The 17500-nt window shown below is 45.4% G+C and overlaps 1 protein-coding gene across 2 annotated transcripts in view; it reads left to right on the top strand.

The window, feature by feature from the left end:
* The first annotated feature begins 2813 nt into the window (after positions 1–2813).
* Sars1 (seryl-tRNA synthetase 1) overlaps positions 2814–17500 on the top strand; it is a 36840-nt gene continuing 22153 nt past the window's right edge. Inside the window, exons 1-2 of one of the 2 annotated variants that reach the window (XM_004659046.3) lie at positions 2814–3039; positions 14476–14546. In XM_004659046.3, the coding sequence (XP_004659103.1) occupies positions 2904–3039; positions 14476–14546 (207 nt within the window). In that variant the 5' untranslated portion in view covers positions 2814–2903. The remainder of the gene's footprint in view (positions 3040–14475; positions 14547–17500) is intronic. The other variant, XM_004659047.3, reaches the window with a different exon arrangement.

Genomic DNA, 17500 nt, shown 5'->3' with positions numbered 1-17500 from the left:
TGAAGACCCGTGTTTGACTCTCCAGATCCTACATTAGCCAGACACACAAAGGTGAGGCAAGCACAAGGTTGCACATGCCTACTAGGTGGCACAAGCATTTGGAGTTCGATTTCAGTGGTTGAGGCCCTGGAGCACCAATTCTCTCTCTCCCTCTGTCTCTCTCTCTCTAAAAACGAAAGAAAGAAAGAAAGAGAGAGAGAGTGAGAGAGGGAGGGAGGGAGGGGGGAGGGAGGGAAGGAAGAGGGCTGGAGAGATGGCTTAGCGGTTAAGCGCTTGCCTGTGAAGCCTGAGGACCCTGGTTCGAGGCTCAATTCCCCAGGACCCACGTTAGCCAGATGCACAAGGGGGCGCACACATCTGGAGTTCGTTTGCAGTGGCTGGAAGTCCTGACGCACCCATTTTCTCTCTCTATCTGCCTCTTTCTCTGTCACTCTCAAATAAATAAATAAAGATAACAAAAAAATTTTTTAAAAAGAATGAAAGAAAGAAGGAAGGAAGGAAGGAAAGAATTTTCCCTTTTCCTAGTCTAGCTGGGAAAGGGGAAGAGAGACTGAGAAGTTCCCCCTCACATAGAGAGAGCTAATTAAGAGAGGTAAGGGAACAACTGCTTTAAATTTCTTTTTATTAATGACAACTTCCATAATTACAGACAATAAACAATGATAACTCCCTCATCCCTAACTTTCCCCTTCGCAACCCCACTCTCCATCATACCCCTTCCCCTCTCAATCAGTCTCTCTCTAATTTTGATGTCATCATCTTTTCCCCCTGTTACAATGGTCTTGTGTAGGTAGTGCCAGACACTGCAAGGTCATGGATATCCAGGCCTTTTGTGTCTGGAAGAATGCATTGTAAGTAGTCCTAGTCTTCCTTTGGCTTTTACATTCTTTCTGCCACCTCGTCCTCAATGGACCCTGAGCCTTGGAAGGTGTGATAGAGATGTCTCAGTGCTGAACATTCCTCTGACACTTCTCAGCACTATGGTGCCTTTTGAGCTCTCCCAGAGGCCACTGTCATCTGAAAAGAGAAGCTTCTCTAACCAAAAGTGAGAGTAGCGTTAATATGTGGGTGTGAGCGTTAAGAGACGTGCTTACTGGCCAGTTTGGTGAGTATAACATATGCACTTAGCTAGACACCAGCACATAGGCATTGTACCTGTAGGGCTCATGACTTCCTCCGTCGTAGGTTCTTAGTATCAGGCATGTAATCCTTTTTTTGGTTTTTCCAGGTTTTTCTAGCTCAGGCTAACCTGGAATTCACTGTGTAGTCTCAGGGTGGCCTTGACCTATTGGTGATCCTCCTATCTTTGCCTCCTAAGTACTGGGAGTAAAGGCGTGTGCCACCATTGCCAGTTTATTCTTAATTTTATTTTGTTTTGTGGTTTATTTTTATTTCCATTTTCCCAATCTCATACAGACATCTCTAATTAATTGAACCAATTACATCCAAGGATTCCGACCGCAAGGTGTTCTGGGAAGTGTAGTTTTATCTATCAATCATCCACGTATCTAATTATTTGAGAGAGAATAGGCACTCCAGGGTTTCTTGCCACTGCAAATGAACTCTAGACACATGCACTACTTCGTGTGTCTGGCTTTATGTAGGAACTGGGGAACTGAATCCTGCCCAGCAGGTTTTGTGTGCAAGCTCCTTTAAGCGCTGAGCCATCTCCCAGCCTGGAAGTATATAGTTTATAGTTTCCAAAACTATGGACTAGGAAAAGATACAGGAAAGTGAAAGTTCATAGTGTTTTGTTCCTTTTGTTTTTAAACTATATTTTCTGTTTTGTTATTTATTTATTTGAGGGGGGGAGGCAGATAGAGAATAGGCATGTCATGGCCTTCAGCCTCTGCAAACGAATTCTAGATGTATGTGCCACCTCATGCATCTGGCTTATGTGGGTCTTGGGGAATCGAACTTGGGTCCTTTGGCTTTGCAGGCAAGCGCCTTAACTGCCAAGCCATCTCTCTAGCCCAAGAACTAAGCATATGACCTAGTTCAGAAAAGGTAGTGGGGATAAGGCTCCCAACATTTTGTAAGGTAGAAGGACCACTGAGAAACAGACCATTTACTCTCAACCCCTCCCAATCTCTTGTTACTACGGAGACTTGTTTAAGGCAGGGTCTAATTTTAGCCCAGGCTGACCTGAAACTCTGCAACTCAAATTCACAATAATCCTCCTACTTCATCCTCTGGGCTCTGGGATTAAAGGTGTGTGCCACCACGCTCTATTAGGGAGTCCTTTGATAACTTTGCAGTGAAATATTCTCATTGTTCATTGAAGCCAAAGCCCTGAAAGTTACAAACTCAAAGTATGATGAATTATTTGTTCCAGAGGCCTTCAAATAGACCCAAGACTAGGTGACCTGTTATCTTGTCCAGTCTTCATCTGATACTATTGTCTCTTTAAATGAGTCTCTTAATGTCTTTCTGCACAAGATTCCAACTGTGGGCATTCCGTATTTGAGGGAGGCTAGCAAGAATGTTGAGATAGGATAATCCTGGGGACAAAAGAAACCAACAAATTCAAGACAGAGGGAAAATGCCATCTACGGCTAACGCCCATTTCCAAATTAGGGGTCAGGAAATAAACTGCCTAGTTTGAGATCTGGCCTTCGACCCAAAGAAACCGAGGCACACACAATTTCTTGGGAGATCAGAACAAGACACACACTCATCCCATTCAATGCTTCCCCCAGCTCCGCCCTCAAGCCACACTGCCGCTTCCGGCCAGAGGGGGCGCCCGCGAGTCCATTCGCGCGTGCGCGTGCGCGCGGTGGGAGGGGCCGGGGGGAGTGAAGCCAGGTCAGGGCGCAGGCGCAGTGCGTCCTTCACGGGCCGGCTTGCTGCTGGGCGCTCCTCCTCGTTTCTCTGGGTGTTAGCTAACCTGTGAAACAAGGAAGATGGTGCTGGATCTGGATTTGTTTCGGGTGGATAAGGGAGGGGATCCAGCCCTCATTCGAGAGACGCAAGAGAAGCGTTTCAAGGACCCCGGGCTCGTGGACCAGCTGGTGAAGGCGGACAGCGAGTGGCGACGATGTAAGTACCGGGATGCGCATGGCATCCTCCTAAACGTCGCTTCATCTCTCGGCTCCACCGACCGCAGCTTCCGCCCTTGGCCAGGCCTCTCCCAGGCCTCAGCGCCCTGCCTGTCCCCGAGACAGGTCGGGAGCTGGGGTCGTTCCACTTTGCCCAGCTTCCCGGCTGGCCCTAGGTCCGCCCGGCGCGTGCTCCGTGCTGACCGCCGCGGGGACGGCTGGAAAGGCGCACTGCGCACGCGCGCGGAGCGCTGTCAGTCCCCCCGCCCCTGGGGTAACTAGTTAGAAGGAAGCCTGGTCTGGAGTTTTAGAGGGGTTGGGGGCGGGTGGTAGTTAATTCCCTTTCCTAACGTTCTGACCCCTCCTGGTCCTTTTCTCGTCTTCAGCAAAGCCAGCGTGGTCTCCCTGTTTTGATAGATTCCAAGGGTGCTGTCTCAGATTGAGTCGCATCTGCAGCACAATAAGGTTGACTCTATCTTATTTGAACCATCTGGGGACTTTGGGGACTGCTCCTGGCTCAAAGCAATGATACCGAAGCTTTGGGAAAGACCATCCTTCCGACTTTATGGGAATATTTTCAAGTATCAGCAGTCTTTTTCTGTGGCAGATCAGACAGAAGGGAGAGATGCTGTGAGGCAAGAAAAAGCTTGTAATTATTTGAGGGTGTTTGTGATTTGTGCAAGCTTTCTGGAAAAGACCTGTTTTTCAACATGGGCAAGAACCTAGAACTGATCTGCATCTTGCATGAAACTAAAAGCTCTACAGCATTGGCTGCCTCCCAGTGATCCCTGGCTGGCCGGATGTTGTCAGGCACACGTGACTCGTCTTGTCTGATGCAATATGTCTGCAACCAGCTGAGAGCCAGGTTTATGACAGAATCCTGCACAGGCAGTGGCTGGCTACCCAAGAGTGTGTGGATATGTATTGGAAAATTAATCTCACAGCCAAAACAGAATTTGCTTAACCCACGGTGTGTGTTGATTCTGTATGTTTTAGGTACTCTGATGTGACAATGTATAAGATTCCACACTTAAATCTGAAGTTTTGAATTGTACCGGAAATGAATTTTCTCTTTTTTTTTTTTTTTTGATATGTGGTAGAAATACTCCAGCTGGGTGTGATAATGCACTTCTTTAATCCCAGCACCCACTCCGGAGGCTGAGGATTGCTGTGAGTTCCATGTCGGCCTGGATTAGAATTAGGCACTGTCTCAAAAACAGTAACAACAACAATGACAAAAATCACCCTGAGCAGGACATGGCAGCATGTGCCTATAATCTCAGCACTTGAGAGTCTGAGACAGGAAGATCTCTGTTTCTAAGGAGACCCTGCCTCAAAAAAATTGTATATATATATACACACACACTCTGAACATGTCCTGAATTAGAAGTTAGGATTTTCTGATTTAGACTGGTACAGATTTCTGAGTCAGTGTATGCATTAGGTAGCAGGTATGACTTTGCATGTGCTAGATGGGGTCTTGTATACAATACACACATCTATAGGGAGTTTTGTCTCTTACCTGATATTTGGTGAGTTCTTTAGGGACACATAGGATATACAGATACCAAAGGACAAAATCATAGCAATTAAAAAATGAGGGTGGTAATGAAGATGTGGCACATTTATACAATGGAGTTCTACTCAGCGGTAAAGAAAAATGAAGTTATGAAATTTGCAGAAAAATGGATGGACCTGGAAAGTATTATACTAAGTGAGGTAACCCAGGCCCAGAGAGCCAAGCGCCACATGTTCTCTCTCATATGTGGATCCTAGCTACAGATGATTGGGCTTCTGCATGAGAATGAAAATACTTAGTAGCAGAGGCCAGTAAGGTAAAAAGGAGACATAAAGGGAAGAGAAAGGAAGGGAGGAGGATACTTAATAGGTTGATATTGTATGTATGTAATTACAATGATTGTAATGGGGAGGTAATATGATGGAGAATGGAATTTCAAATGGGAAAGTGTGGGGGTGGGGAGGGAGGGAATTACCATGGGATATATTTTATAATCATGGAAAATGTTAATAAAAATTTTTAATTAAAAAAAATGAGGGTGGGATCAGGGGCATTCTTTTGCTGTGCTGCCTAGGCTGGTTTAGAATTTATGAGATGGGGGCTGGAGGATGGCTTAGCAGTTAGGGTGTTTGCCTGCAAAGCCAAAGGACCCTGGTTTCCCCAGGACCCACATTAGCCAGATGCACAAAGGGGCGCATGCATCTGGAGTTCATCTGCAGTGGCTGGAGGTCCTGGCGTGCCCCATTCTCTCTCTCTCTCCCTCCCTCTTTCTCTCTGTCAAATAAATAAATAAAAATAAAATATAAAAAAAAAGAATTTATGAGATGGAGCTGGAGAGATGTCTCAGTGGTCAAAGGTGCTTACTTGCAAAGCCTCATGGCCCAGGTTTGATTCCCTAGCACCTTATGTAAAACAGATGCTTAAAGTGGCACATGCATCTGGAATTATTCACAGTGGCAGGAGGCCCTGATGTTTTCATTCACACACTGCCCCTCCCTTTCAAATACATTAAAAAAGTTTTTTTTTTGCCTTTTGAGGCAGGATCTCGCTCTAGCCCAGACTGAACTGGAATTCACTATGTAGTCTCAGGGTGGCCTCGAACTCACAGCAGTTCTCCTACCTCTGCCTTCCGAGTGCTGGGATTGAAGGCATGCACCACCATGCCCGGCCATAAAAATATTTAAAAAAAAAAGAATTTATGGTCTGAAGTGATATATCCTTTTATCCTCTTATCTCAATTTTTCAAGTAGTGGCTTGGACTATAGACATATACACCCACACCTAGCTTTAAAGAATATTTTTTTTGAGACAGGTTCTCATGTAGCCCAGGCTGGCCTTGAACTTTTGACCCTCCTGCCTCCACCTCTGGAGTGCTGGGATTATAAGCATGTGCTACCACATCCCACTTAAATATCAGTGTGTAGGCCAGACATGGTGGTGCAATAATCCCAGTACTTGAGGGAGGCTGAGGTAGGAGGATCACTGTGAGTTCAAGGCCAGCCTAGGATAGAGGAAGATCCTACCTTGATGAAAAGCCCCCCCCCAAAAAAAAAAATCATGTTTGTGTGTGTGTGTTGTTACTGGGTATTGAGCTTAAGAGTTTAACACATAGTATGCAAGCCTTGTGTCATTGAACTATGCCCCAGACCTTTGTTATTTTAAGACACAGTCTTGCTAAGTTTCCCAAGTTGACCTCAAGCTTGCAATCCAGTTTAGCTTCCCAAGAAGCTGGAATTAGGGGCATACACAATCATGCCTGGCTTAAAGATCTTTTTTTTATTACCATTATTTGAGAGAGAGAGAGAGAGAATGGGTGTACCAGGGCTATAAATGAACTCCAGACGCATGTACTACCTTGTTTAGCTGACTTACGTGGGTTCTGGGGAATCGAATCTGGGTCCTTTGGCTTCGTAGGCAAACACCTTAACCACTAACCCATCTCTCTAGCTTCCACCTTTTTTTTGGTGGGGGAGACATGGTTTGCTGTTATATTTACTTTGCCTTCATCAACGCAATCAAAGTATAGGTGCTGTACATTAAAACATGCAAATATGGGCCAGGTGTGGTGGTGCACACCTTTAATTCCAGCACTTGGGAGGATAGCTGTGAATTTGAGACCAGCCTAGGACTACAGAGTGAGTTCCAGGTGAGCCTGGGCTATTGTGAAACCCTACTATCGAAAACAAACAAGCAAACATACAAATACATCATTCACTGGCTGGAGAGATGGCTTAGTGGTTAAACGCTTGCCTGTGAAGCCTAAGGTCCCCCGTTCAAGGCTCGATTCCCCAGTGCCCACCTAAGCCAGAGGTGCAAGGTGGCGCATGCATCTGGAGTTCGTTTACAGTGGCTGAAGGCCCTGGTGTGCCCATTCTCTCAATCTGTCTCTGCCTCTTTCTCTCTGTGTTGCCCTCAAATAAATAAATAAAAAACCAATATATCATTCATCAATTCCTGTAAGCCAAGGACTTTTTTTGTTTTGTTTTGTTTTGTTTTTTTCTAGGTACCATCTTACTTAGCCCAGGCTGACGTGGAATTGACTATGTAGTCTCAAGCTGTCCTCAGACTCACAGGGATCCTCCTACCTCAGCCCGCTAAGTGCTGGGATTAAAGGCATAAGCCACCATACTCATCTGTTTTTTGACAGCTCCTATAAATGTAGACAATATACCATGATCATAGTCCCCTCCCACCACCATCCCTTTCTCCCCTCTCAACCCCCTTCTACTGAATCCCTTCTTTTCAGCTAGTCTCTCTTCTTTTTTCCCCTCCTACTATGAAAGTCTTTTGTAGGTAGAGTCAGCCACTGTGAGGTCATTACTATCAAAGCCACATTGTGTGTGGAAGACAGCCCTGTAAGCAGTCTTGGCCTTCCTTTGGCTCTGTTTTTTGTTTGTTTGTTTTTTTGTTTTGTTTTGTTTTGTTTTTTTAAGGTAGGGTATTACTCTATTCTAGGCTGTCCTGGAATTCAGTATATAGTTTCAGGGTAGCTTTGAAGTCATGGATATCCTCCTACTTCTGCCTCCTGAGTGCTGGGATTAAATATATATTTACATTAGAGAGAGAGAAAATGGGTTCATCAGGGACTCTAGCCACCACAAATGAACTCCAGATGCATGTGCTACCATATGCATCTGGCTTACTTGGGTTCTGGGGAATCAAACCTGGGTCCTTAGGCTTCAGTGCCTTAACCGCTAAGCCATCTTTACAGCCTAGCTCTTTTTTTATTTTTTTGGTTTTTCAAGGTAGGGTCTCACTCTGGTCCAGGCTGACCTGGAATTAACTCTGTCATCTCAGGGTGGCCTTGAACTCATGGCGATCCTCCTACCTCTGCCTCCCGAGTGCTGGGATTAAAGGCGTGCGCCACCACGCCCGGCTTCAGCCTAGCTCTTACATTCTTCTCACCACCTCTTCTGCAGTGGATCCTGAGCCTTGGAGGGTGTGATAGAAATGTCTCAGTGCTGAGCACTCCTCTTGTCACTTCTCAGCACTGTGATGATTTTTGAGTAACCTCAATAGTCATCACCATTTGAAAAGAGAAGCTTCTCTAACCAAAAGTGAGAGTAGCATTATTATATGAGCATAAACATAAGTGCTTAGGGGGTATTTTGATGGCATAATATATGCATTTAGCCAGACAGAGCGTAAAGATCTTAATGGACTTTTTTTTTCAATGCTAGAACTGAATGGGTGTTTCAGAGACCTGAGTAGAAGAGATTGGTTTTAGAGAGTGGGTTGTAAGGAAGTAGAAAACAAGGTCAAAAAGCAGATCAGTTGTTTCAAAGTTACTTTCCCTGTAAGGTGGGTTTAGGGAGGTAGAAAATAGTTTCAGTTTGATGATAAAGAACTTGAATATGGGGCTGGAGAAATGGCTTAGTGGTTAAGGCGCTTGCCTGCAAAGCCAAAGGATCTAGGTTCAATTCCCTAAGGCCCACATGAGCCAGATGCACAAGGGGGCTCACACATCAGGAGTGAGTTTGTAGTGGCTGAAGGCCGTGGCATACCCATATTCATTCTCTGTCTCTCTCCCTGCCTATTTCTCTCTTTCAAATAAAGAAATATTAAAAAAAAATTAAGAACTTGAATATGGCTGGCTCTGTTTTAACTTTTATTTATTTATTTTTAAAAATTTTTTCAAGGCTGACCTGGAATTCACTCGGAAGTCTCAGGGTGGCCTCAGACTCACAGCAATCCTCCTACCTCTGCCTCCTGAGTGCCGGGATTTAAGGCATGTGCCACCACACCTGGCCATTAATTTTTTTTAACACATTTTATTTATTTATTTGAGGGAGAGAGAGAAAGATGCAAATTGAGAGACAGAATGGGTGCACCAGGACCTCCAGCCACTGCAAATAAACTCCAGACACATGCACCCCGTTGTCCATCTGACTTATGCAGGGTACTGGGGAATCAAACCTGGGTCCTTTGGCTTTGCAGGCAAGTCCCTTACTGCAAAACCATCTGTCCAGCCTGTTGTAACTTTTGAAAGTCTGTAGTGTGAATACCAGGTGGTAAAATCACTGGCGAGTGCACAGCCTACCTCCCATATTACCTCTGCATGGAGCTGTCCAGCCCACGCCCTGTGTGTGCCAACCCTGTTTCATGGAATGCCCATGCTCGCTGACTTCCCACCTTTGTGCTCTTTAGAGGAAAACTCTCTCTGCCTTTGCAAACATGGGCTTGAGTGGAAAGGAAATACACTGGGGTCTGCACTGCATAGTTCATGGTGGCTTCTAACTTCTGAATCAAAATCATTTTGGCCTGCAGAGACAGCTTAGCGGGTAAAGGAATTTGCTTGCAAAGCCTAACAACCCAGGTTCCATTCCCTAGTATCCATATAAAGCCAGATGCACAAGGTGATGCATGCACATAAGGTGGCATTTATGTCCGGAGTTCATTTATAGTGGCTAGGGGCCCTGATGCTCCAGTTCTCTCTGTTTCTCTCTCGTTCTTTCTCTCATACAAAAAAAGGAAAAAGAAAATATATGAAACCCCGTAATTGTGAAACAGTGCTGATTCCCTAGTTGAACTCACACCTGAACCCCAGTCTGGTGGCTTAGTAAATAGAATCCTGCACACACAAAATCAGTCACTTGTTGGGGCTAAGTATGAGTGATTGTTTTACATATTGAACTTAAGATCAGAGAATAAGGTTCTTCTGCCACCGGTGAAACAAAGACTTCGACGTAGGGCCCTGTTGAGAGCATGGAACATGCTCACTCATGTCCTGTCACAGCGGAACCACTTGTCTCTGCGGATGCTTCAAGATGCTACTGGGGCTCACGTGGGATGCAGGAATCTGCCGTAACCTGGAGTCAGCATCACACTACTGACGACTCCGACTCTCCTGCATTTGAGCTGCATTTTCTTCCATTTAATTCACAGTGGTCTAATGAGGCCACGTTTGGACATATTTGTCTTGGCACTATTCCCAGAGCTACTGGTTCTTAGTATATCTGAAATCTTCTGCCAACCATAGGAATTCTACCCTCTCCAAAATGTACAATCCTGTGTGAGATTTCTGTTTACCGTCAGTTAAAGCCGTCCTTTCTTCCTAAGCTGTATAGGATATGCCTTAAGCTAGGCTTTATCTCTGTTTGCTCCAACAACTGGGCTAACTGTCTAACTACCTTCAGTTTTGCCTTAGCCCCACTTAGTCAGAGTCCATCTCCAGGGCATGTGACCTTTCTGCAATGCACCTAATCCTTCCACTGGTGGACCTCTCTGTCTTGCAGTCATACAGACGGGCTAGGATGTGAGCACATGTGTAATTGTGCATTTGTTTGTAATGACTCTAGAAACCACTCACATGTCCACAACTGCTGCCTCTTCCTGGAATACTCCATTTCTAGGGGCCGCCACGTCCTCCTGTTCTTATTGCCACCGACTCTTCTATCGCACGATCTCATTGGCTGAGTTTTCTCCGTGTATTGTCTTTTGTATATACCTTTCCTAAGCTTATTTGTACTGAGGTATAATGTATATAATAAAGTGTGGCTTGATGAGTTTACAAATCCTTACACCATGTAATCATCACCCAGACCAAAACCGAAGACATTTGTAGCGTCCCAGCAAGCTCATGCATACTTCCTGCCCAGTCTCTCCTTCAAAGGTACCAGTATTCTGAGCTGAGGGCTGGCTCAGGAGCTAAAATGCTCCCTTTAACTAAGCCTGCCAGCTCAGGTTCAGGTCCCCGATACCCACACGAAGCCAAGTGCACAAAGCAGCACGTGCATCTGGAGTTCATTTGCAGCTGCAAGAGGTCCTGGTGTGCCCATAACTTACTTTCTCTCTCTCGCTCTCTCTCTCCCCTTCTACCCCCTACTCTCCTCCCTTCCCACTACGCGCACACACACACACTCACACGTGTGTGAGTGTGTGTGTGTGTGTATGTATTTAATAGTAGTCCAATCTGTCACCATAAATAATTTTGCATTGTTTTTGGATTTTGAACTTCATGTAAATAGACTTTAATAGAATGTGCTCTTGTATACTCGGACATGTTTGGTTTTTTTTTTGAGGTAGGGTCTCACTCTGGTCCAGGCTGACCTGGAATTAACTCTGTCATCTCCGGGTGGCCTTGAACTCATGGCAGTCCTCCTACCTCTGCCTCCCGAGTGCTGGGATTAAAGGCGTGCGCCACCACGCCCAGCTATGTTTGGTTTATTTGTCACAGGTGAATTTGATTTTTTTTTTTTTTTTTCCGAGATAGGGTCTTGCTCTTAGCCCAGGCTGATCTGGAATTCACTATGTAGTCTCAGGGTAGCCTCGATCTCATGATGATCCTCCTACCTCTGCTTCCCAAGTGCTGGATTAAAGGAGTACACCACTATACCTGGCTGACTTTTTATTTTTAATTTTTGGTGTTTCAGTCAGGGTTTCACTCTAGTCCAGGCTCACCTGGAATTCGCTATGTAGTCTCAGGGTGGCCTCGAACTCATGACAATCCTACCTCTGCCTCCCAAGTGCTAGCATGAAAGGTGTGCAGTACCACACTGCCTGCATTTGACTGTATGAGACAGGGTCCCATCTAGTCTGGCTGGCGTTGAACTCACTATGCACTTGAAGATGATTTTGAGCTCCTGATCCCCTACCTCCACTTCCCAAGTGCCAGGATTATAGACATATGCTACCGTGCCTGGCTGCAAATATCACACATGTAGAAGTTAGCTGTTTTTTCATTGCTGTGTTGTATTCCACTATGTAAACATTGTGTAAGTGATGAGCATATTTACATAATGCCATTTGGCCAAAATAGGAAGTTTCCAGTTTGAAGATTCATGAATGAATTTCTGCACACTTCCTTCTTTGTGGTTTCATTGAGACAGAATATCCCATGCTGGTCTGGAATGTGAGATCCTCCTGTCTTCTCTTTAGAGCTGGATGGGATTCTGGGTGTGCCCCAGCCCGTCCAGCTCTGGCTCCATTTTGACCACTATTAAGATTCAGTACTGTGTTAATTAGTTTCCATTACAAAGCCCATCCATTATCATTACTTCAGTCAACATCATGCTAGAGGTTGCAGATACTTGCTGTGAGGCAAGAAACAAGATTAGGGGCTGGAGAGATGGCTTAGTGGTTAAGCACTCGCCTATGAAGCCTATGGACCCCGGTTCGAGGCTCGGTTCCCCAGGTCCCACGTTAGCCAGATGCACAAGGGGGCGCACGCGTCTGGAGTTCGTTTGCAGAGGCTGGAGGCCCTGGCGCGCCCATTCTCTCTCTCTCCCTCTATCTGTCTTTCTCTCTGTGTCTGTCGCTCTCAAATAAATAAATAAAAAAAAATGAACAAAAAAAATTTAAAAAAAATTAAAAAAAAAAAAATAAAAAAAAAGAAACAAGATTAGGACAGAAGTAAAACTCAGAATTTTGGATGATTTGATTGTGTATGCAGAATCTGAACTATAACTTTAACAAGACCACTAGATGTAATATATAAAATTAGTGGGATTTCTAGGCAAAAATAGTCAAAAAGCAGCACAGTTTCTTTAGAGTTCAAAGTGTTAGCCATCACATCACAGAACCTCTTACCACATAGTTATAAAAATCTTTTTTAAGACAGTTGGGCAGGTTACAGTTATGTTAGTGGATCTTCCAAGTGTCTCAGTTGGGTTGCTCCTTGGTAATAGGTTATGGTGCTTTCACATTTCAACCTCAGAATGGCCTTTTCCTTACCACCCTACTGTAGTCACCAATCTATGGCAACTGACTTTGGGGTTCTTTGTAGTTTCAGGCCTGTAACTCATAGCGATCCTCCTACCTTGGCCTCACAAGGGCTGGGATTAAAGGCATGTGCCATCATGTCCAGCACAGAGAGAGAGAGAGAGAGAGAGAGAAAGAAAGTGGGCAAGCTATGGCCTCTAGCCATTGTACACATACTATAGACACATGCACCAGTCTGTGCATCTGGCTTTATATAGGTACTGGGAAATTGAACTTGGGTCATTATGATTTGCAGGTAAGTACCTTAACTGCTGAATCATCTCTCCAGCCCCTGACCTTGGGGTTCTGAACCTGAGATTAGTACTTTGTTAGTTAACTTTTAAGTACTGTAACAAACCACCTGAAATAATCAACTTTAAAAGGTAGAAGGAAGCTGGGCATGATGGCTCATGGCTTTAATCCCAGCACTCGGGAAGCAGAGGTAGGAGGACCGCTGTGAGTTCGAGGCCACCCTGAAACTCCATAGTGAATCCCAGGTCAGCCTGGGCTAGAATGAGACCCTACCTCAAAAAAACAAACAATAACCAAAAAAAAAAAAAAAAATGTGAAGAAACAAGTGACAATATAACACTGCTCATACTGCTGTCCTGACAACCAGCCATACGTTGATAGTGACAAACACAGTGATCAATCAAAACAGAAATCCAGAGGCTATAGAGAACACAACACTAAATTAGACTGCCAACAGGCTTGCCATGGCTCAGGGAAGAGGGGGCAGAAAAATTGTTAAGAGCTTCAGAGTGGGTAGGAATATCCTGAGGCATGGTTCCCTGCTACCCCACAGGTTCTGACTGCGGCCTTCATGACCCTCAGTGACTATGATAACCCCACTGAGGAGGATCTCGTTTCGTGGGAGCTAGGGCAAGGGGATGAAAGAGAATAACCTGTTACAATTAATATAAAATAAACTCAATTTTAAATAAAAGGTGGAAGGAACTGGTTATAGTGGCACAACCCTGTAAGCCTAGCACTTAGGAGATAGAGGCAGAAGGATCAGGAGTTCAAGGCCAGCCTCCGTTGCATAGTGAGTTTAAAGCTAGTTTAAGCTAAGTGAGACCCTGTCTCAAAAGAGAGGGAGAAATCCAATGTGGTGGCACCCACCTTTAATCCCAATGTGTTGTGAGTTTGAGGCCACCCTGAGACTACATAGTGAAATCCAGGTCAGCCTGGGCTAGAGAGAGACCTCACCTCAAAAAAAAAAAAAAAAAAAGAGAGAGAGAGAGAGGAAAAGGTGGGTATTTTGGTCCATAGTCTTGTGGGTTTCAGTCCATAGTTTGTTGGCCTTGCTGCTTGCGTGCCTTTGGTAAGTCATTTCACTCTGTGCATCTGGCTTACATGGGTACTGGGGAATCGAGCTCACGTTGTCAGGCTTTGCAAACAGGTGCCTTTTACCACGGAGCCATCTCTCCAGCCCACCACGTCTCTCATTTCAGGAATATGGTGGAGGAAGCTGCTCACCACATGGCAGCCAGGAAGCCAAAAAACGAGAGAAAGGGATGGATTTCCACACCCTCCCCTCTGCAGTGGCCCAGCCCCGGGAGTCTGTGGCCCTCCACTGGGTTCCACTTACAGGTCCTACCTCCTTCCAGAGCTGCCAAGCTGACACCAGCCACTAGTACAAGGAGCCTTTCAGGTGCATGGCCAAGGACACCTTCGTTATGCGCGTCTTTGGTACATTCTTGGCTTCTTCACTTTTAGGTAGATTTCGGGCAGACAACTTGAACAAACTGAAGAACTTATGCAGCAAGACGATTGGTGAGAAGATGAAGGTAAGAGCTCCAAGCGGCCGGCTGGAGAGCTTGAGCACAGCGGCTCCATCGCGTACTCTAGCTGACAGCCACGGAAATGCTCACCCAGCAGCTAATTTGTGTTTTGTTTTTGCGCGTGTGTGTTGATGGTATGTGGGTGTGTGTACACGTGTTTGTGTCTGTGGGTAGGTGTGCACGTGTGTTCATATGTACGTGGGCGAGTGCACGTGTGTTCATATGTATGTGGGTGTTCACATGCATGTTCATATGTGTGTGGGTGAGTGCACACGCGTGGAAGCTGGTGGTAGATGTGAGTGTCTTCACCTTGTTCTGTGAGACAGGGTCTCTGTCACCAAACGTGGCTCACTCATCCGGCTTGAGCTCACTCATTTGGTTAGTCCAGTAGGCAGCAAGCTCTGCGGGTGGGGCTTTCTCTCCCCAGCACTGGGAATCCAGGCATGCACCTCCCTGCCCAGCATTTTATGTCGGTACCGGAGCTCTGAACTCGGGTCCTTGTACTTGTGTGGCAAGTGCTTTACCCACTGAGCCACCTTCCCAGCCCCTTAGCATCTGATATCTTTAGGACTAAAGTTCTTAGGAGAGGGAAGTTGTTTTCACAAGAAAGGAGAGAAGGGAACCCAGAGGCATTTTCAGTGACCTTGTGCTGTGTCTGTCTTTTGTTTTTTTTGTTTTGTTGTTTTGTTTTTCGAGGTAGGGTCTCACTCTAGCCCAGGCTGACCTGGAATTCACTATGTGGTCTCAGACTGGCCTTGAATTTACAGACATCCTCCTACCTGTGCTCCTGAGTGCCACCATGCCTGGCCATGTCCTTTGTGTTCAGTTAACGTTCTTGCCACGTTAGTCTGTTTTGTTCTTACAATAGTGATGTAGGATTTAGAGGTTTCTGGTGTCTTCTTCCCCTCCCCTCCCCCAGGCCTGTGAACTCCAAGTTTAGGTTCTTATCCATTTTAACCAAGAATTGAGAAAACAGTCTCCAAGAAGGGTAAATTTTGAATTAGGTTTATTTAGGGAGAATTGGCATCCATGGGAAGGCTACAAAGGCTACCTATTGGGGGACTTACCTGTTCACTTGAAAAGAAATTCTAAGGGGCTGGAGAGATGTCTCAGCAGTTCAGGCGCTTGCCTGCAAAGCCTAAGGACCCAGGTTCAACTTCCCAGTACCCATGTAAAGCAAGAAGCATAAGGTGATACTTGTGTCTATAGTTCACTTGCAAGGGCTAGAGGCCCTCACACAGCTATTCTCTCTTATCTGTTTTCTCTCACTTTTTCAAATGAATAAATAAAATATTTTAAAAACAAAGGAATTTCAAGTCTTTTATGGGTTCTGCCACATGAGCAGCATCTTGGCGTGGCAGTCTAATTGTATAGGTTTTGCTGTCTTAACTGGACTGATTTTTTTCTGTCAGAGTGCAGACCTCAGGGTTTGTGTTTACTTCCGTTGAAAGTGTTGGGCCAGGAACCATAAGAATGGAAGGTTCTGATTTTGCAAAGAGGTCTCACCCTATTAATGGGGAAGGAGAGTCTGACTTGCCAGTGATGCTTATCACTATCCCAGTTAAGTTATCAGGAAGAAACTACAAGGAATGGCTGTTGGGCCAGTCCCTCCTGGTTCTGTATTTCATACTAAGCTTCCAGCAGGACAAAGCCTTTTTTAAAAAAATATATAGTTATTTGCAAGCAGAGAGAGAGAGAGAGAGAATGAGAATGAATATGGGCGTTCCAGAGCCTCTTACCACCACAAACAGAACTCCAGTTGCATGCGCCACTTTGTGCATCTGGCTCCATGTACTGAGGAATTGAACCCAGGGCTGTTAGGCTTTGCAAGCAAACACCTTTAACCACTGAGCCATCTCTCTAGCTCCCAAGTTTTTTGTTTTTTTTTTTGAGGTAGCCCAGGCTGACCTGAAATTCGCTATGAAGTCTCAGGCTGGCCTCAAACTCACAGTGATCCTATTTCTGCCTCCCAAGTACTGGGATTAAAGGTATGTGCCACCACGCTTGGCCCTAAATGTTTTGTATTGCCTTGGTTTTGGGTGCTTTCTTGCTCAGCTACATGTGCGATCTTTCTTTAAGCAGTGAGTCCGGGGCTAGAAAGATGGCTCAGTGGTTAAGATGTTTGCCTGCAAAGCCAAAGGACCCAGGTTCAATTCCCCAGGACCCATGTGTTGCAGTCAGGTTCACATTGCTGGCAGAAATCACCTGACCAAGAGCAGCTTTTGGGAAAAAGGGTTTATTTGGCTTACAGGCTCGAGGGGAAGCTCCATGATGGCAGGCGAAAACGACTGCCTGAGCAGAGGGTGGGCATCACCCCCTGGCCAACATCAGGTGGACAACAGTAACAGAGTTGCCAAACACTGGCAAGGGAAAGCTAGCTATATTACCCATAAGCCCGCCCCCAACGATACACTACCTACAGGAGGCATTAATTCCCAAATCTCCATCAGCTGGGGACCTGGCATTCAGAACACCTAAGTTTATGAGGGACACCGAATCAAACCACCACATTCTGCCCCTGACCCCCTTAAAGTAATAACCATTCGTGATGTAAAATGTAATGCATTCATCCAATGTTAAAAGTCCCCATAGTTTCTATCCTAATGATGTTCAAACATTCCCATAATCCAAGGTCTTTAAACTGAGCCATAATATCAGAAAATCCCCAAAACCTCATAGTGGCACAGAATAAACATTCACACTATAAAAGATGGTATTGGGTATAGCAAAGAAATAATCAATGAATACAAGAGTTTTAAAAATTTTATTTATCTGCAAGTAGAGAGCTAGAAAGGAGAGAGAGAATGGGTGCACCTGGGCCTTTAGCCACTGCAAACAAACTCCAGATGCATGCGCCCCTCTGCATCTGGCTTACGTGGGCCCTGGGGAATCGAACCTGGGTCCTTCGGCTTCACAGGCAAGCACCTTAACCTAAGCCATTTCTGCAGCCCCCAGTGCAA

This window comes from Jaculus jaculus, chromosome 19, assembly GCF_020740685.1.
Source record: "Jaculus jaculus isolate mJacJac1 chromosome 19, mJacJac1.mat.Y.cur, whole genome shotgun sequence".
Classification (NCBI taxonomy): Eukaryota; Metazoa; Chordata; class Mammalia; order Rodentia; family Dipodidae; genus Jaculus; species Jaculus jaculus.
The sequence above is the reverse complement of the archived record's forward strand: the minus strand, read 5'-3'. Positions and strand labels throughout refer to the sequence as shown.